This window comes from Prionailurus bengalensis, chromosome C1, assembly GCF_016509475.1.
Source record: "Prionailurus bengalensis isolate Pbe53 chromosome C1, Fcat_Pben_1.1_paternal_pri, whole genome shotgun sequence".
NCBI classification, from domain to species: Eukaryota; Metazoa; Chordata; class Mammalia; order Carnivora; family Felidae; genus Prionailurus; species Prionailurus bengalensis.
This window is the reverse complement of record NC_057345.1, coordinates 163,457,159-163,477,373: the sequence shown is the minus strand read 5'-3', so window position 1 is coordinate 163,477,373 and position 20,215 is coordinate 163,457,159. Positions and strand designations below refer to the sequence as shown.

Below are 20,215 nucleotides of genomic sequence, written 5' to 3'. Positions count from 1 at the left end.
TTTTTTCTTCCCCCCCCCAAATCAAACCTCCATTCAAGTTCTCAAGATGGACAGTAATAATAATTTAAAAAAAAATTCCACTGGTGCTGACTTTGTTTCCTATTGTGTGGGGGAGCCTTTTCGAAATATTTTTATTCTGTAAATATGTACTTTATTTTCTAAATTAACATTTTCGAATTGCGAAATTATCTCATTTACCAATTTTCTTTTTCGTCTCTCCCTCTCTTCTCCCTCTCTTTTAAACTGGGGCTGTTAAGTTGGTGGTCAGGAGACAAAGAGAGTGAAAATAATTTTCATTTCAATAATTGCCTTCTGGTCAATTTAACTGTGCCTTATTTTGAAAGAGACTGTCTAAATGAGATTCCTGTCCCAAATGTGTTCCCAGGCCTGATCCCAGCCTTTAATTATTCCTGAGTTTTTTTTCTTCAGAATAAGACGCCGCACTGAGTAATCACAAAGAAGTCAGAGAGCATCCTTGAACCTTTTCAGAAGCAGCGCCACTGATATTCAAATAACCTGCGAGGGCCATTTGACGGCGCGGGGACCTAGGCATTTCCAATTCACTATTTGCATAGATCAGCCGTCTTTGAAAAGGAAAGGAGCAGTTGTCTTCCATAACATTAAAAAGCCTAGTTATCAAATCAAGTGCTTAGTTTGGGGGCTTTTAAAACGTTTACATTTTATCTCAGGTTGCCCTTTACCGTTTGACATGCAAATTTGGTGCAGTTAATTTAGACAATTAAAAAGATCTTCAAGGGAGCTTTGTCACGGAGAATATTTGGAGTTTTCCCCGTGGACCAGCTGAGATAAAGTTGGCCAGAACAAATGATGTCTAGGAGATTAATTAGATATTTGATAAGACATGAATCCCTAATAAGGGAATACAAGGCACAGGGGGCTGCTGTGTGCTCTAAGTCAAAATTAATAACATTTAACAAGATTTTCATTTAGGCATGAAATGTCTTTTCCGGGGTATTGACTCTAGCGATTTATTCCCCTGAGTCACCTCCCAACGTAGAGGGCCTTGGGAGCTAAAAGACTTCTTTTAAAAAGCTTTTTCCTTTCACAGATTGTTTTTAAATCGCTTCTTAAAAACAAACAAACCCACTGGAGTTTTGTCTGACCCCTCCCGGGAGGTGTAGGCACCTACCCAGTTAAAGCTGCCAAGGATCTTGGTTTTATTTTAGGCGCTCCTAGAGTTTTAAAATGTCACCTTTTGAGAGCTCTCTCATTAAGTAATACAACTACACATTCTTATAACCCAATTTAATTTACACTATTGATATACAAATAAATAATTTTGACTTCTCAAAAACGTATATGTATTATGGCTTTTATAACTCACATAAACCTTACATTACCTAAAACTAACATTAAAGGAATTTTTTCCCAACAAAAAAAAGTCGACCCACATAAAGGATATTGACAGGGGAACAGGATTAAAAAAAAGGAAGTGTATTGTTCAGAGTCCTTTAATAATACCAAAATGAAAATATGATGTCAAGATTTTCTTCATACAGATAAACGCATTTAATTTCTTTAGATGACCTTAACTTACGTGTTTGTGAGTGAAATGATAACTCAACATCTTAAATATCTTTTACATATATACTGACTTTCACAAAGTGCATCAGAAAATTAAAAAAAAAAAACTCCCTGAATTTCAGGAATTCACCAAAAAAAAAAAAAACCTCTATTCGAATGAACATTTACAAGAAAATAAAAAAGAACACAATCTTTTGAACCCTATTTATACAGATGTTATGAAATACAGAGAAACTGTCACTAGACTTCCAGTTTAATTTCTCACCTTCAGCCTTTTTTGATGCTTCCTTTTTAGGAAAAAAGTCTCATTGTAAGTAGATATCAAGCAGGACTTGGAGCATTTTATATATAATATAATCCACACAAAGGGTCTGTTTTTATAGGTCCCGTTTGTTTTCAAATATTCTGACAGTCCTTTGCAGAGTAGTGGCTTGTTTTTTGAGAAAAGGAAAGAGAAGGGTAGTGGAGGGGGGGGCGATGCAGGGAGGTGGGAGCGTTTCTGTGTATTGCTCTTCTCGAGAAGTTTGTGCGAGTGTTGTGTGTGTGTCTGTGTGCGTGTGTGCGTGCGCGCGCGCGCGCGCGCGAATGTGCGTGCTTGTGGTTGTAGGTCTCCGGTGTGTGTTCATGTCTGTGTGCAGTTTTTTTAGTGTTGTTTGTGTCGGAGGGTGGTTTGCTTTTGTTCCAGGATCACGAGTTCGATTCTCGTCTGGGCTGGGATAGCAGAGGGGAGCTCCTGGCTTGGCCGGCAAGCAGCGGCCGGGCAGCCGGGTGCTGCTGCACTTCGTGCTGGCCCGGGGGCGTCACTGGAGCCCCCACCCGTCCGTGCCCCGCTCGCTGGCCCTCCGAACCTCTCGCTCGCTCTCGGTGTCTCTACTCGCTCGCTCGCACCTCTCGCCCGGCCTCTAAGAGTCGTTGGGGCCAGACGCGGCTTCCTTGCCTCCCGCCGAGGCCGCCGCCGCCGCCGCCGCCGCCGCTGCCGCCGCCGCCGCAGCCGCCGCTCGGGCGGCACTGACGCCGGAGTCGTGCAGGATGAGGTCAGGGGACTCGGAGCGGGGCGTCTCCAGGTTGCTGGCGTCCGTGTCACTGTCGCTGCCCTTTTTGCCCCCGCCACCCCCGTTGTGCGTCTTAATGTGTTTGCTCAGGTGGTCGCTGCGCATGAAGCGCTTGTTGCACACCGGACAGGCGAAGCGCTTCTCGCCCGTGTGAGTCCGCAGGTGCCGCTGCAGCTCGTCCGAGCGCGTGAAGCGCTTGCCGCAGAAGAGCCAGTTGCACACGAAGGGCCGTTCGCCCGTGTGCCAGCGCAGGTGCGCTTTCAGGTGCGACGTCTTGCCGTACACCTTGCCGCAGCCCGGGATGTGGCAGCTGTGCAGGCCCTTGCGCCGCAGGCTCGCCCCGGCCGGGCCCAGCCGCTCCGCCTCCTGGCAGTTGGGGCAGTCGCAGGTGGCACGGCCGGAATAGCGGCGGGCTGAGCGCGCCGAGCTCCCCCCGGCGGCGGCGGCCGCGGCGCCCGAGATCATGGCGCTGGCGGCAGCAGCCGCCACCGCGGCGCTGGAGTCCGAGTAGGAGGGCAGCACCGGCTTGAAGCCGTCCTGAGCCAGCAGGTGCTGGCTGGTAGAGAGCAAGTGCGAGGCGGCGGCGGCCGAGGAGCCGAGGCCCGTGGAGCTGAAGGCCGAGTGCGTGAGCGAGCTGAAGTCGGGGTTGTAGGTGCCGAGCTGCGAGTGCAGCGAGGCCTGGGGGGCGCCCGAGTGCAGCGAGCTCTGGAGCCCCCCAGCGGGGTTCTGCACCTCCAGCCACGAGCCCGGGCTGCTGTGCACGTCCCACCACGACGACGCCGCGCCGTTGGTCACCTCGCCCGCCGCCAGCGTCGAGTGGAAGCCTGACTTGTACCACGACTCGTACGGGTGCGCCATGCCCACGCGCGGGTACAGGCCGTCGGCCGCCGTCGTGTGCACCTTGGAGATGAAGGCCGACTGGCCGCCCGCCTCCTGCGGGGACACTCCGGCCGCCGCCGCCGCGGCGGCCGCCGAGTTGGAAAAGAGGCCGCCGTAGTCGCTGCTGAAAGCGGACGACGTGGGGGACGTGGAGGCCAGGCAGAAGGCGCTGTTGGCTGCGCCCGAGCCGCCCGCCAGGCCGCCGGAGCCGCGGCCACCGGTGGCCACGGCGAAGCCCGAGAGGCTGGAGCCGAGGTTGCAGCTGGACGAGGAGCGCTTCCAGGGGTGGAAGCCGCCCTTGGCGAAGGCGCTCGACTCTGGCAGCGTCGTCAGCGGGCTCGTGTTGCCGATCTTGTTGCAGGTCGCCGCCAGCATGGCCAACGGGGTTGTTCCGAAGCGCGGCTCTTCCTAAAGTGGGTGGGGTGAGGGAGGGAGCAAGGAGAAGGAGGGCAGGAAGAAGTGGGAGGAAGACACAAAGTGCACCCGTGAGCAGCCTCGTTTCCCCTCGACTAGTCCCGGGGGGTCGTGGCTCCTGGGCTCGCGCCTCCTCCCCGCGCGCTTGCCAAGGATGCGCCGCGCCCCGCACGGGGCAAGGGCGATCCCAAGGGTGAGGGTCCCGGCGCTGGAAAGTTGTTCTCCGGTGGGGCTAAAAATCAAAGATGTCTCGGTTCTCCCCGTCTCAGCCGCTGCAACCCCTACGCAGGGCCGGACTCGGGTTGCTCGCCTCCCGCTCGCCGTAAGCCCGATCCTCTCATTCAGGCCCCCAAATCGCCCTTCGGGTAAAGCACGGAAGTAAACACATCGACAACAAACACCGGGTGAGGGCGGAGGCGGCCGAAACAGAGGCTCAGGGGCGGGGGAAACTTGGGGCACTCCTCCCAAGGGTGACTACGACTTGACTCTTTTTAATAGAAAACGTTGTTTTAAATGTTTACCCCCCCCCCAAAAAAACCCCTTGATTATGAAAACAAGAATCCGAGGAGGGACCCAGCGATGGATTTCAAAGTCACAGGCAACTGGGGAGCCACAGAAGTGTAAATGTTTGTTAACGTGACTACACGGACTGAAAAACGATTAAGGCTGTTTTCTGGAAACACCACTGTCGCGTAATTGCAACAATCCCCGAAGCAAGGGGGGGTGGGGTATAAATCACCAGGGGAAGAAAAGAAACCTCTAGATTTTCTTTAAAGCCACAAAAAAAAAAAAAAAAAAAAGGACTAGCTTAACAAATCATTTTCTTACAAAGGCATCTCCTAGGTTTCAATAACTTGGAAAGAATCAGTCCCAGAAATGTGGAAAGTGCTAAAAGGAGCTGAAGCTGCAGCTGCAGTCCGGCAGCAACAGTTTTTCCGGAGCTGCGGACGCGGAGAAGCCATAACGAAAATTTGCTGCAGTTAAAACAAGCAAATGCCTTGTCGCACTTCCGACTTACCCCGAGTATAGACGTGGCCATAGCAGGTCCGTAGGCTGCGCGGCGGGGCCAGGAGCGGGACTGAGCCTGGCGGCTGCTCCGGAAGGCTGCTCCGATCCCGCGCAGCTCCCGCGTCCCCGCGCTCGCGCCGAGCGGACTCCGGGCTCCCGCCGGCTAAACTCAGCCTAAGTGCTAGGAGCACCCGCTTTGAAGTGCCGCTGGCTGCGCCTCTCGCCCAATGAGGGCGCAGGCGGAGCAGACGGGAGCTGCTCCGCAGCCAATCAGACGCGCCGAGGGGCCCAAGCCAGGGCTCCCGGCGCGTGCCAGTCAAGGCGGCTAGCGCTGTGTTGGGGGGGGAGAGGGGGGCCGCGGGCTAGAGACTGAAGAAATTACAGTGCAATTAAAAATTTACACTCACGCACTAAGCCAGGTTTAAGTAGCGTTGAGACTGAGACACAAGCCCCCCGAACCACCCCGAGATGATGCAAGTTAGGACTGACAGTCCGATTCCACTCCCCACTTGTGGGAAAGAAGGCAAGAGGGGAGGGGGCGCCCTGGCGGAGGCCGCACTGGCAAGGCCCAAGTAAAGACGGAAATGTCAACGCTCACTTTGTGTGTCTAAGCTCTCGCCTGCGCAGCACAACTTCAGCTGGAATCCATCATTCTCGCTCGCAATTTTATCATTGTTTGTGTTCTACCCAGTTCCTTTTCCCCAGTGGATTCGGTTTTACCCACTCCAGAGTCACATTGAGGAGAGGGCGCGAAAGGACAACTCCTCTGAGAGGAGAGAAATAGGCCTCTGTGTCCAGGTCTACACCCACAGACTTGTTGGGAGGGCCTGGAGCCTGCGCATCCCGCTATTTTCCCCCAGAGGTCTAAGTGACTTCCTAATTGTCGCTCTGGCCTCTGACCCAGGGGGTAATACAAGTGCCACTCACACCAGAAGCTTCTAGTGGTAATTGAGGGCACCCTTTGTACCGTTTCGCCAGCGCCTAGATACCAGGTTAACCCAGTTGTCAAATACGACTAAACAGTGGGAAGTGCTGATTATCTGCCGGGTTTCGCTGGGGGCTGGCGTGGGGGTGGGAGGCATCAGCCCATACAACACGCTGCACGAAGCCGCTTATTTTCACGTTGTAACAACTTTGGAAACAGAGACCGGCGTGAGCTGCGTCCGCCCCCACCGCCACCCGCGCTGAAGCTGCAGCTTGCTCGGCTGTTTGTTTAACCGGGTGAAGATTTGCATGTCACGTTTCACCCTGGAGTCGAGTTTTCTTGCCCCAGCTTCAACCCGCTCCCACTCCAGAGCCCCTGGGCCTATAGAGGCTCTTTTGCACAGCAAGGGCACCGCGTTGAGAGATGGGTTCCCCCATCCAGAGCCCTGCTTTCCTGGACACGCTCCAGGAGCCTCTCTCGGGGACCTCCATCCGCGAGTGCGGGGGACAAGGCCACACGTGGGCGCCTCCACATTTTGTAGGCTGAAAGCATCATGAAGTCCTCTCCGGATCTTGTCGGTGTGAAAAGAGGTGTCCTCAAACTGACAACTGCGCGTGCTAGAGTCCCTCAGCAATCGCTGAGCTGTTTGTTTTTCTTTCTGGATCTCACTTTGTCTTTCTTCTTCAGGGCAGTTGGAGCTGCTTTTGAACCAGAAATGCCAGCGTCCTCGGACAGACCTGGGTACTACGGGTTTAATGTACCACATTCCCCTCCAAACCCACATCCTGCTTTTTAAGAGACATTGTAAACCACAACCTCCAAATGCTTGGGTGCAAAAGAGTTGTTGCGGAGGGGAGTAAGTGAGCACGAGTGGAACTGTGCCCCCAGTGTTTTCTCTCCTCTTTGCAATATCTCTTGGCCCAAACGTGCGACCACTGTGGCTCTTCTCCCAGCCCTAAGATGGAGCCTGCGTGCGTCTCAGTGCACTCGGTGGGTGGGAGGGCTGTAAGGATTGCTTTCTTTGCTTATCGTTATAATACCTTCGCTCAGAATGGTGCCCTCCCCCACTTTAGTTTAAGGTGGCGAAAGCACCGAGGAAAATGTGACACAGAAAGAGGGGGAGAATCGGGAGACTAGCGCGGCGAAGCCGGAGCACTGAGCCCTGGGGGATTGTGGTGGAAATCCGCGGGGGGAGGAGGGAAGGTGTCAAAAGCCCCCCCCCGGGGGGGGGACTCGGGGTGAAAGGTTAAGGGAGAATCCTGGCAGACTGGAAGAGCCAGAAAGCCCGGCAGGGGGACCCGGAGCCGTTCCCAACAGGTGACTTCTGCCCTGCAAGGGGAGACCGGTCTCGGCTTCCAGTAGAGTCTCCGTGTCGATTTACTAATAGAGGGATTGTTAAGTGGCAGCGAGGCGTTTCCGACTCACCCACCGCAGCCCGGTAGGAGAAGCGCAGAGGTTTCCCCTTACCACCTCCTCCCCCACCTCCAACACACCCCCTCCTTAAGGAAACCTGACAACGTAATAAATAAGACAATCCGAAAAGCCACTTAGCACTAGTGACATTTTCAAGTCAACCATTTAAAACAGCTCACGCTGGTACCTAGGGCTCCGGGAGCCCTGGTCGCCTTCCTCTTCTCCTTCTCCTTCTCCTCCTCTCCTCCCCTCCCCCTCCTGCCGTTTTCAATGTGGTTCCAGCTGTCAGACTCTGTACGTGGGTACTCGGATATTCCTTTAGATACACGCATCCGGATCACAATAAAAGTTAGGGGAATCTTCCAAACGAACACAGGCAGATACCCCGGCCACTGTAACTCTAAGGTGGGGCCCCAAGGAGATCTTTCCAAAGAGGTCCAGTTTTTTTTTTTTTTTCGTGTGACAGATTTTTTCATCCTCTAAAAAATCTAGTTTTTAAACAAAGATCAATGTGTTATGCTAAAGTGTTGAGCTGACTGTTAAAACATTTGGGGAAATAATGACAATGTAACAAAGGCCTGGTTTGGAGTGAATCATCACCCTTTTAAAAGTTAAAGCAATTTTCGGGAGAATAGCTTTCAGCAAACGCTTTACATTATTCAAAACGGCCAAATAATGCTCTATTATAGCGCCTGAATGCTGCCAGTCAGCCCCTAAGTGCAATTTGTGCAAAGGCCCCGGTGCCTTATCTCCACTTCTTTATAAAGAGGTGAATATAAAACAATTTCTTCCAAACCCAGACAGAGAGCACGAAAATTGCTTCCCTTTCTGCAATCAGGGCAATTTAACTGGAGTGCAATTAGCACTATTAAATGTCGATTCTGCATAAACAAATCTGACTGAGCAGCGAAAGTGGGGTGAGAACCTCATATACACTGAAACTGATTTTTTAAAATTATGTATCCGGGTCCTTTACAATTGATCCGTGACGTTTTCATCTTGGAATATATTTACATGGTAAATACACTATGGGAAATCAACATAATTTTTTTTGCAAAAAAAAAAAAAAAGCAGTAGGAATCCTAATAAAGAAGAATAGGGTAATTAAAGGGAAGAGTTCACTTCCTTTGAACAAATATTGTTTCTCCCATTTTGCCTCTCCCGAGAGCTTTGATCCGAGCAACTGCTCAAGTTGCTGCATTTAGAAGGCAAAGCCGGAGAAACAATTCCGTCATTAGCGCTGATCCGAAGGATTGGAGCTCCTACACTACAGGGGAAAAAAAAAAAAAAATGCTTCTCCCTGATGCACAGGAAACAGGGTGGGGACGGGGAGGACCAGCTATCTTCGGAATAATTCGAACTATTAGGTGGCTGTCCAGTCTCCCTGGGGCTTCGGCCAGTCGCAGAGTTAGCAGCGGATACACAGCACCAAGGTGGGGTGAGGTGGTGCTGGGGAGACTTGAGGATGTGGGCGGGAGGGGAGGCGCTGGGGGAGGAGGAACCGAAGGTTTTCACACAGGCCCTGCTGGCTGCTGCCAAAGCCTCGACCACCAGGACCGAGATACCCCGGGGGCGGGGACAGGGGAGAGGGAACAGAGAGGAGCCCGTAAAAAGCATTTATCTGACCTGTCCTCCTCCAACCTGCCTTTATTTACTTATTTGGTAAGCCACAGCGCTCCCTTTTTTAATCATTTGCTCAGTTAATTACGCTTTTCATTTGCATGATCTACACTAGAGCAGTGATTATCAGGTCAGCACGGTGTGGGAATTGGGGAGATACATTAATAATTTGAGTTAAAAAAAAAAAAAAAAGGCTACCCCTGTGTACCATAGTCGCCTGCCATGAACAAGGGCGAAGGAAGCGGGTACAGACGGAAGCGCCTGTTGAGTGCAGTGAATCCTTTCCACAGTTGGAGCTTGCCAGTTGTGGGTGCAAATGAAATGCAGCTTTTGATTAGAAGGGAATCTTTTATAGCTAACACATATTTATGTTTTAAAAAGCGCCAGCCTTGAGATCAAATGAATGGAGAAAATTAATTGAAAATTGAGGAACTCTCCCACAATTTCTGCTGAGCTTTCATTTAATACTTGTTCTATAACGCCCTAATTCCAGCCCAACCCTGGCAAATAAAAGAGCCAGAAAGGATATTTTCTCTGCCTCAGGAGTGTTACTCCTATTTAGAGGGGGCAGGAGATGCAAATCCCTCTTGCCTATAAGGTCTACTGGAGAAAGTGAAAACCCCTAGTCTATTAAGTACACTCCAAACATTTGCTATACAACTAATTTTCTGCTGCTAGATGTATCTGGGCCTCATATTTTAAGCCTGCCTTGATCTGTTTATCTGAGCCAAAAATGCATTAACAATTAAAGGAAAGACTCTGGTGTGTCAAAGGAAGGAAGGTGACTGTAGACTGTGTGATGATTTTAATGACTGCAATTATTGGAAGATTATTCAACAACATCATAGATTTGTTTACTGCATTACTCGGAAACTATGGGGGGCCTATTCAGATTGGAGTTTTACCTTCCTCCCTCCCTTACCAACTACCACAGAGGGGTCTTAGACCTAAGCAAATGTGTCATTCAATGTTGGCTTTCCTTCTTTTTAAGAGCATTCCTACCAAAAACGAAGCACAATTTGTTGCCTTAGCCTGAACTTAAATGGAACCACCTTTGGAACATTAAAGTCATCTTTTGAGCTAATAGTAAAACATTTTAAAAGCCAAAGGCCAGACGATTCTGCTCATCGTTCAGCTCCCCCCAGCCAGGGTAGCAGTTCCTTCCGTTTTAGTCTTTTGTAGGCAGCTTTTGAGAATACTTCCAACTTTACCTCTTCCATCCAGGGCTTGGAGGAGACACTACAACCACACAAGATGTTACCCAAGAGTCTAGGCATGTCTCAAGGATTCCATGTTGGAGAAAGTTTGGCTTTTTCTTCCTTGCTTTTAGCATGCCCCTCCCCCCATTTATTTCCTATCCCAACTCCTGGTGTTACCAAGTTAGAAATAAGTAAATAAAAAGAAATGTATGACTAAGAGAATACCGGTTTGCAGCTAAGGAAGTTTTTACTCTACATACAGATATAAATGATGCAAATAAGGAAAGTTTCTCATCTGATATAAGCAATAATCAATAAATCACAGCCTGGGCTTTGCTCATTAGAGAATTACTAATTTACTAAAGAAAAAAAAGACAATTATAAATTTGGAAGTAAGCTTTGAAAAGAAAAGAAAAAAAAAAAGAATAGTAAATATCTCCAGTTAGCCCCCTTTCTCCCTCCCCTGAGGCACTGAGACTGTGGCCTGGCCACTGCAGTGCTCTTCCTTGGTCTGTGATCACCCAGTTTCCAGATTAAGGAGGACTTGGGCTGGAATGAAACCTTCCCCATTCAAACAGGAACCTGCAGAACTCTGCAAGTGGCAATTAGGAGCCTATTACAAGCCATTAGATTGATCAATGTACCTTAAACAATGCGAATGATTTATATGGCTGATTTATTGGGGGGGGGGGGGCGGGTGGAGAGGGTGGAGACTCCAGCTTCTTTATATCCGTTGCACTGTTCTGGAGAAGACCCGGGTTCAGCCTCTGTTCATCACTGCTTGGAACCAATTTATTTAGAAAACTTTACAAGCACAGATACAGGCTCGCCTGGCTCGTCCGGTGGGTGGCGAGATGCACATTCTTTGCCCCTTTCTCTACATTCTAAGGAAGAGCTTAGAAAGACCAGGGCCAGGAGGAGCAGCCGGGGGTCACAGCAAGCCACTCCCCTAACGGAGGACACACCGCCCGAAGCGGTCCCAGCAGCCTTCCTCCCCCCGGTCTGTCCCCGGAGAGGGAGAGGATGACTTACATACTTGTTTAACGGAGTGTTGGAGAGCTGTGTGGCCTCCTAATTACGGCAGGAACACAGAACCATTAGCCCTGGAAGTTTCAGGCGTGACTCGGGAAGGAGCAGCTACACAGCTCCTCGCGTGCACATGACGCGGGGGTGGAGGGGTGGGGTGGGAGCGGATTCTGCGGAACAGAACTCCCAGCTAGGGCTGACTATTTTGGCTAATCTGGAGAAGACAAAATTACAACAGAGTTGAAGCCATCAAAGCTGGCCCCCGCCACCCCTCCTCCCGCCCTCCTCCCTGGCCCAAAGTCTGTTTGCAGTTGTCTTCTCCTCTGCAGACGCTCGTCGGTCTTCTCACGACAAGGAAATTCCTGCCAGTTTTTCCAGAGCCTGCAAGGAGAGGACAGATGCACTTCACACTTCTCAGAGGAGAATTCCCTTTGTCTTATCTCCCCCTCCCCCCAGTCGGCTTCAGCTCTGCGACGAGGAAGACTCAGCCCAGGGAAAGATCCTGGGCGCGGAAGGGGGCGTTTGTAACGGAACCCCACGCCCAACTCTGCCCCTGCGGGTCCCTCCTCTTCCTCCTTCCTCTTCTTTCTCTTTCCCAGGCTTCTCTCTTCCTTTTCCCCCTCCCTCCTTCCAGTCCTCTAGATCTTCTTACCACTCAAGTCTTCTCCCGGGTTCCCGCTCCCAGAGTTGGGGCAGGCACCGCTTATTTCCCAGCCTTAGTGGTTTGGCGGGAAAGGGCTTCGTCCTGGCTTGTTCATGGATGTCTGGAACAAATCCTTGCGTGCGTGCCTAAATGTGGAATGGGAAACATAATGCGTCGATAATGAGGCACAGAGGGAAGAAGGGGAAAAAACAGAGAAACCACTTGCTTTGGGAAAAGTTGCTACCTGGGTCCTTTGCAGCCAGTGTGGGATGGGAGCCCAGGATTTGCAAACTCTTCTAGGTGGGTCGAGATTTCACACACCCACATCGTATTACTACTGCTGCTGCTACTACTACTACTACTCCTCACACACACACACACACACACACACACACACACACACACACCCAACTGCTCTCATCTGCCCTTTATAACCCCACATCTCGCTGTCCTGAGTTCTTCTCTGAATTAGTTCCTTCCAATCCTCTGCTTCCTAGGACTGATTTCTCAGGGCCTTTCAGGTCAGTGAGAGGCAGAGGAAGAAGGTCGGTTATAAGATTCCTACCAAGGACCCAAGGACCCCTGGGCTGTGATATCGCCGGGAACAGGCCTCTCCTAGGGTCCACACGGTCGTGCTTTATGGAGTCCTGCCACTCTGGAGTCCAACCCTGCGTGCTGGCCTCTCCTGTCACACCCACCGATGGATGTCACACCCACCCCCATGGCAAGGCCAGACTGACACCTCCACCCTGACTCGCTTCTTGGAGTACACACGGGGGAAGAGGGAGGCTCCGCACGCAGTAGACACGTGCGCCTCCTCCTGCCTTCCTCCCTCTGCCGCACGCAGAATGCACATTGATGACACAGGCACACTTACTCGGGCACGCGCCAGCGGCGTCCACCGTCCTTCCCAGCCAGGCGGCAGCAGGCGAGACGGCCTCGAGGCAGGTGACACCGCCGCAGGGAGGCGGGCTTGGCGCCCGAGATGCCTACCTGGGCGCGGAGATGTTCAGGTCCCCCAAAGCCCGCTGCGGGCCTCCCCGGTTTCGTGGCCGGCGGTCTCGCTGCTGCTGGGCCTCGCCTCAGCCTCCTGCCGCGCTCCCGGAGCGGACTCCCGCTCCGCGCCGGGCTCCGCACCTCCGCCCGCGTAGCGCCCCCCACCCCCACCCCGGAGCTCCTCTCTTCCAGAAGGCTGCTGCCCGCCCGCCTTCCATAGGCTCAGCTACATCTGGGATGCATTGCCCCCTAATTGTCAACCCCATTATTGTGATCAAGCGAACGTCGCTAATCTCTACATTTATTGTGTAGGTAAATAGAGGCTGCGTTTAATCAATACGCAGGGCCCCAGCCCTCGCAGCGCCAAGTAACTTAAGTCAACGGTGAAGATTTCAGTGTGTGCGTAATTATAGAGCACGCGGAATATTCACTCCAGCCTAATCCCGCAGCTCTCCTCCGACCCGGGGTAGCGGGAGGAGGGAACGTGAGGACTCTCCACCCTCCAAGGGATCGAGGGATGGCTCCCTCCGGGGAAGAAAAGGATTTTGTGGCAGTGACGCCGTGCACCCGGCTGCGCAGGGGCCTGCGGCTGGACTGGGGACCGCTCTCACTTCCCAGCGGCCAAATCCCGCGCTCGGCGCCCTCTCCCTGCGGCCTTTTGGATCCCGCCACTCCAAACGAATCTGCCGCAGGGAGGAGGGTGGTTCCGCGCTCGTCAGGTCCCCGCCGGGCGGGAAAACCGAGGGCGGGGCTCGGGAGGCGGGTCGCCGGGTGCTCCAGTCGCCCGGGCCTCCGCGAGCTGTCTCCCTTTCCCCGGGCGGCTCCCTTCCCCGCCGGAACTCCCGAAAAGGCCAAGCCTGGGTGCGCAGAGAGCGGGCTATTGGCGCTTCTTCTTAAATAGTTATTGTTTCTTAATTAAGAGGACTTTAGCCCAACCCGTGGGAGAGGATCCGTGATTCGCAGCAGGGGATGGTCAGGCCTGGGGAGCTTGGCTCTGGAGACGGTCGGTGTCGGCTCCAGACTGCAGCCTGGCTGCTGGAGTGGCCTTAGAGTGAGGGCCTCAGGGCCACGGAGGGGAGAGGGTCGGTTGGAAATCTTTCCGGTGGCTGCTGAAAGCACCCGAGCTCTCCCGACGCTCTGGAGTGGAACCCAGGAGGTTAACCCTACAGTTTGAGACACTAACACTTTCTCCTTGAGCGTTTTGTCGCTGGCCTTTCGCGTTTCTCGTGGTGCCTCTTTCTCCGCTCCATTCCCAGGAATGTTGGATATAAACAACCAATAACTCCGGGTGTAATCAGATACCCGCCTTTTTCGTGGAGTTGTCCCGCTTTATTTAAATAAGCTGGATTCTAAAGTCAACTCATCATTTGCAAGTTTAGGGTGTCGGGCGCAACCACCGAACTAAATTACAGCTGGAGCTTGAATGAAGGCCGACAGTGCTGGATGGCAGCTGGCTGTTTTTAATTTTTGGAATTGAACAGCCCTCCTATAAGGTATCTCTCTCTGCTTTCTCTTTTCCTTAAAAGTGGAATAGCATTTAGAACAAGAGGAAAATTAAACACAAATGTCAGTACAATCCTCAAATCCTTTTTCTTTCTATTACTTCTTCCTGAGCCTCTTCTCTGCAGGCCCCAAGCTTCCATCCAAGCCCGTGACTCTCCTCATCAGATATTTAGACCTTTCACCACCCTGGCTGCAAATCAGTCACAGGACAGATAACTATGACTTCAGACTCTTTTGATTGGAGATGTCAACTTAACTTGTGGGGGGCCGTGGTTGTTTTTAAGGTAGGACAAGGAAAAGAAAGGCAAAGGAGCTGATGGCCAGGACTGCTGGGCCCTTTGGGACTTTCAGGAGCTTGGTATGAGAAAAGGTCCACCACTTAATGCTGTCATCTTGGGCAGACCAGGAAACTTCTGTTTCCTCCCCTCTAAACTGAAGCTAATAATTTAGATTTGAAAGGATTGTTCTAAAAGCTAAATAAATTATATAGGGCTACCCTATATGTAAATATGCTAAACATTTAACAGTTGAGCTCTAAAAAAAGTTCTTGCCTTCTGTTTTCCACTGAAATAGCATTCCCACCTAAAACTTACCGGGGAGCTAAAGCCCAAATCAACAGCTACTGTAAGACAGAATTTTCATTTATGTGTGGAAAGCACAGGGTCTAGTACAGAATTAGGTTGGGTAAAGATGAATGCGGTAAGAGCTAAGGGCTGCCTGTCTTGGAAGGAGTAGGGTTAGCTGCTCCAATCAGCAGCACATTTCATGGTCTGGCTTTCACAAGTCTGCACATGGGAAAGAGGAGGTCTTGTCTCTCCTAGACATGGCCAACATTTGTCCAGCACTTATTATATGCCAGGCACTCTGCCAGGTGCTTTACACACAGCATCTCATTTAATCCACATGATAATCTTATCAGGTGAGTATTACTGCTATTTCTCTTTTTAAACTTTTATCATGGAAAATCTCAAATATGTATTTAAAAGCAGAGAGAAGATGATAAATGAGCCCCTCTGTGTTCATCACCCAGCATCAACAATTGTCAGCTCATAGCCAAGCTTGTTTAATCTCTAGCCCATCCACTTCCTCCTCCCTTATTTTGATGCAAATCTCAGACATCATATCATTCATTTGTAAATATTCCAGTTGGTCTTGAAACAGCAAGACTCTTTAAAAAACCCAAAATCATAATACCATGTTATAATCATGCCTAAACACATTTGAAATAACTCCTTAATATTATCAAACATCTAATCAGTGTTCAAAGTCTCCCCAGTTGTCTCATAAATGCTTTTTACAATTGCCTTTTTTCCTTTCAAATCAGATCTAAGCAATACCCACACGTTTCGTCTCTCAAGTCTCTTTTAATGTATAGGCCCTTCTCCCTGTTTCTTTCCTTGCAATTTATTTATTGAAGTAATGATGACATTTGTCCTGATATCTTTTTTTTTATAAATGAAGAAACAGGATCCGAGAAGTTAAACGAATTTAGTAAAAGGTAGAAAAGGAATTCAGTCCTAGCTATGTCTGACTCCAGAGTCCAAGCCTTTACCGACTTTATCATATGCCCTTTAAATCAAGTGATGAAAAGCAAGACACAGGAAAACACAATCACCCATAAAAGATTTCAGAACACGCATGACTCTCCTAAGTAACCAGTTCCCTTACCAAGTGCCCACACAGAAAACCGTTCACTTAAAACCCAGGCAGGGTTTGAAGTGTGGGAAAAGAAATTGAAAACAGGATAAGTCAGTATCCTCCTTATGTTTCGAATCTGACTAAATAAGTCTTGTATGCAAATGTATCCGTAACATGGTGACGGGGGTTTTTATTTCCAACAAATATTTAGCAAGGCAAAAATATGTCTTGAATCTACCAGTTGCTTTTTCCTCTCTTCTCCTCCTTGAGTTTCCTCCTCCCCCCCCCCCCCCCGCCCTTTTCCCCTGTCCTCTATAGCGAGATAAGGAGAAAATATCTCTTTTAGGTAGTTATTTTAAAATACCAGTCAAATTAACAATTTGGTAGTTTGATATGTGATATCTGGCTTTTGTTACAGTAGTTTTGAAACCACAGTTACCCTAGCAACTGAATACATTTTTTTCTTTTAAAAAATTTTAGCTGTCGAGAAAAAAAAAAAAAGAAAAAGAAAACTTCTTGCCAGAATTTTCCCATAATAGCTTCCATTAACTGCAGTGACTTCTATTGGAGAGGCCAGCACTGCTGTCTCCTGCTGTCACCAGTCATTCACTGATCTAGCAGATGTTTTGTTTGATAAGGCCAATTTGAGCTTTATAAAACATTTATTTTTTCACCTCCAAGGAGCAAATACCAGTAAGGATGGGATTCAGCATCCATCACTGGATACCATACAAGGGCCTCAACCTGCCAGTGGAGTTTCTAGGTGAGAAGACATACTAAAACAAATCTAAAGGCTTCATTTATTTTTTCTTTAAAGAGGGGGGATGGTTAAACACATTAGATCAGTCCCTAGAGACTTAGCAAGAGGAGAAAAGTGAGTGGAAGGGCCAATAGTCTACTATGGAATCTTTCTGGAAAATACCTTGTAGATGCATGCCCAAAGAGGGTGATGATGCTAGTTGGTGAGATGAGGGAATGAGAGAGGGAGTGATGCACATTGCATTGAGTTTTATAGAATTGATAAACTGTGTATTAGCATTTCAAGGAGGTGAAGCAGAGAAGAACAAGCAAGGGGAAAGGGGTCCATTAGGGCTTTTTGGAACAAGTAGACTTTGAGCATTTGTGAGAACACTCCCTTGCTTCTCTCATAATTATGCTTCTAATGCACATAACTCAAAATTACCCTTTCTTTCCAAAAGACAAAACAAAACAAAAAACCAACCACTGATTGTATAAAATTACGAATATCAGGGCACCTGGGTGGCTCAGCTGGTTAAGCTGATTTCAGCTTGATTCAACTCTTGATTTCAGCTCAGGCCATGATCTCATGGTTCATGAGATCAAGGGATCAAGCCCCACATCAGGCTCTGCACTCACGGTGCAGGGCCTGCTTGGGATTCTCTCTCTCCCTTTCTCCTTGTCTGTGCCCCTCCCTGCCTCAAAATAAATACATAAACATAAAATAAAATAAAATTACAAATATTCAAATCCTTTCTCTTGAGTAAAAGGAAGTTGGTTTCAAGACTTGGGGCTATGGTGTGAGTAAATCAAAAGAAGTAGTGGGTAGTTCTGTTCTTGTTGGTGAGATGCCTCCTTTTATTTATTTATTTATTTATTTATTTATTTATTTATTTAACATTTATTCATCTTTGAGAGACAGAGAGAGACAGAGCATGAGCGGGGAAGGGGCAGAGAGAGGGAGACACAGAATCCGAAACAGGCTTCAGGATCCGAGCTGTCAGCACAGAGCCCGACGCGGGGCTCGAACTCACGGACCGCGAGATCATGACCTGAGCCGAAGTCGGCCGCTCAACCGACTGAGCCACCCAGGCGCCCCGAGATGCCTCCTTTTATGAGTCTCCTGTGGAATTGTTTATTTTGTCATTCTGCAGAAGACCAAAAAAAGAATTCCAGTGCAGGAAGTCCCCCTTTGCAAAATAATGGCTCAACAAAATGAAGGTTTCAGTCCTTCGATTTTACTTGAGATTGCCCTACCTAGGTAAAATATTTTGATTTGAGGAATTACATTTGTAGCCAGGATGAGAACTAAAAAGAGAGGAAGAGAATGTCAACTCCATTTGCAGAAAATGTAATTAAAAAAAAAAATTTTTTTTTTTTAACGTTTATGTTTGGGACAGAGAGAGACAGAGCACGAACGGGGGAGGGGCAGAGAGAGAGGGAGACACAGAACCGGAAACAGGCTCCAGGCTCTGAGCCATCAGCCCAGAGCCCGATGCGGGGCTCGAACTCACGGACCGCGAGATCGTGACCTGAGCTGAAGTCGGACGCTTAACTGACTGAGCCACCCAGGCGCCCCGAAAATGTAATTTTTCTACAGTAAACTCACCCTGAACAACAACAAAATGTTTGCAAATATATGCACAGTGTTCTCTAAGTCAAAATAGAAGGGGGGGGGGGGGGAAGAGCCAAACCAGCAATATCCCAGTTAGGGCTTTTTCTTAAGGACTTGAACAACTTAAAAAATGTACTGCTTCTTTTTTTCCCCCAGCTTTTTGGAGATATCATTGACATATAACATTGAGTAAGTGTAAGGTATACAACACGTTGATTTAAAGCACGTGTATATGGTGAAATGGTTACCACAATGAGGTTAGTTAACACACCCATCACCTCAGGTAATTACCACAACTATAGTTACCATCTGTACATCCTTTGATCCCCAGAACTTACTCATCTTATAGCTGGAAGTTTGCACCTTTCCACCAGCATCTCCTCATTTCTCCCCCAGCCAGTCAGTCAGGAACTCAGCTAGACTACAGTGAGGATGGATCACTTGTCTCTGCTCCACCATATTTGAAGCCTCAGCTGAGAAGACTCAAGACCAAACTAGAATCTTCTAGATGAGTCTTCATTCACACCTCTGGCAGTTGATTGCTGGCCATCCACCAGGATACCCATTTGTGGTCTCTCCATATGGTGTCTCTGCACAGGCTGGTTTGGACTTCCTCACAGCATGCTTGTGAGTTCTTGGAGTGAGTGTCCCAAGAAAGCAGGGTGAAATGCATGGCATTTTTGTGATCATTCTGCACTGCTCTGTTGGTTGGGGCAGTCACAAATGTTTGCCCAGGTTTGAGGGGGACAGGACATAAACTCTACCTCTCCGTGGGAGACATGTTTAGGCCACTTTGTAGAAAGAGCACTTAGGATCCGAAATACTGTTCCAGCCTCTTTTGGGGAAATACTGTCTGCAATAATATATGTATATACATGTGAAAGGAGCTTCCTAATAGTGCAGAGAACTGACATCTAAGGGCCACTTTTTACCATCTGTGGCAGTTGAGAATTAAAGTTTTTTCTCAAAGACTGAGATGTAAAGCAGGATTGTATGTACTCCTTATGCTTTCATTATTGGGAATTCCTTTCGATTAGTTTCTTGGAAGTGTAAAATTTGCAATGTTTTAACATTTTGCTCTCACCTGCAATGTTTGTAAGCACATTGCAGCTCTCTTAATTCTCATCAGCAGATAAACAACATCAAGTCCAGAAATTTCCATACCTCAGGGAATTTCTGTTTTGGCTCAAAACACTGCAATGAGGATATTGATCTAATAACTCCATTACTGACGTCTCTTTCCTATAAAATTTGACAGACTGCTTTAATAGAGAACTATTTACAACAGAAAAAAATAATGCTCAATCTCTCGATTGTGCATTTTCTTTTACCTTCTGTTTGTTAGAAATCAGCCTCCATCTTTGAAAGAAACTTTAATAGTTTTCTTTGTTACTGCAGGTCTTTTTTTTAATTTTTTAATATGAAAAGAGACTGAGGAAATGTCCTAATGTTTGGTTAACAAATTAAAAACCCATGTTTAAATGCTTTAATATCCTGGTCCTATTTCACTGTGTCATCAGGGGTTGATTTACCAGCTGTAAAATTACATAAGAAATCTTTTAAATGTAGAACTGTTGACAATATTTGAACTTCTGTATATATACTGTGATCTTCTGATAATGACTGCATCAATTGTGACAGCTCACTGTAGCTCACCCAGACTAGCTCTGAAATCAGGGATGCATTTACAGAGATCTGAGAGGGGTCATGAGGCTGGGTTTGATTTCAGTATCTAGTGCTTTTCATAAACTCAACAGTTCAGGCCTTTTCCACCCTTCTCCAAATCCTTTCTGCAAACTTTGAACAAAATACCTCTTTTAAGAACCAAACCATTAGTGTATCTGGATAGCCTATCAATTAAGAAGGTAAGAAAGATGTTGATTATATAGCCCGGACAGGCCTAAGGGAAAGGAGTTTTGGAAGTTGACAATCTGTCATTTTAAAACATTAAGTTGAATGTGATACATCTCAATTAATAGGTATTTTAGATGAGAAGGCATT

At 48.6% G+C, this 20,215-nt stretch overlaps 1 protein-coding gene across 1 annotated transcript; it reads right to left on the bottom strand.

Annotated features, from left to right (window-relative positions):
- Positions 1–1,675: 1,675 nt before the first annotated feature.
- SP9 (Sp9 transcription factor) lies at positions 1,676–3,940 on the bottom strand. The gene has a single exon (XM_043577077.1). The coding sequence runs from the start codon at positions 3,849–3,851 to the stop codon at positions 2,448–2,450; it is 1,404 nt and encodes a 467-aa protein (XP_043433012.1). The 5' UTR covers positions 3,852–3,940; the 3' UTR covers positions 1,676–2,447.
- Positions 3,941–20,215: the final 16,275 nt, after the last annotated feature.

Coding starts and splice junctions, on each gene's coding strand:
- SP9 (XM_043577077.1), bottom strand. CDS start 3,851: ATGCTGGCGGCGACCTGCAACAAGATCGGCAACACGAGCCCGCTGACG.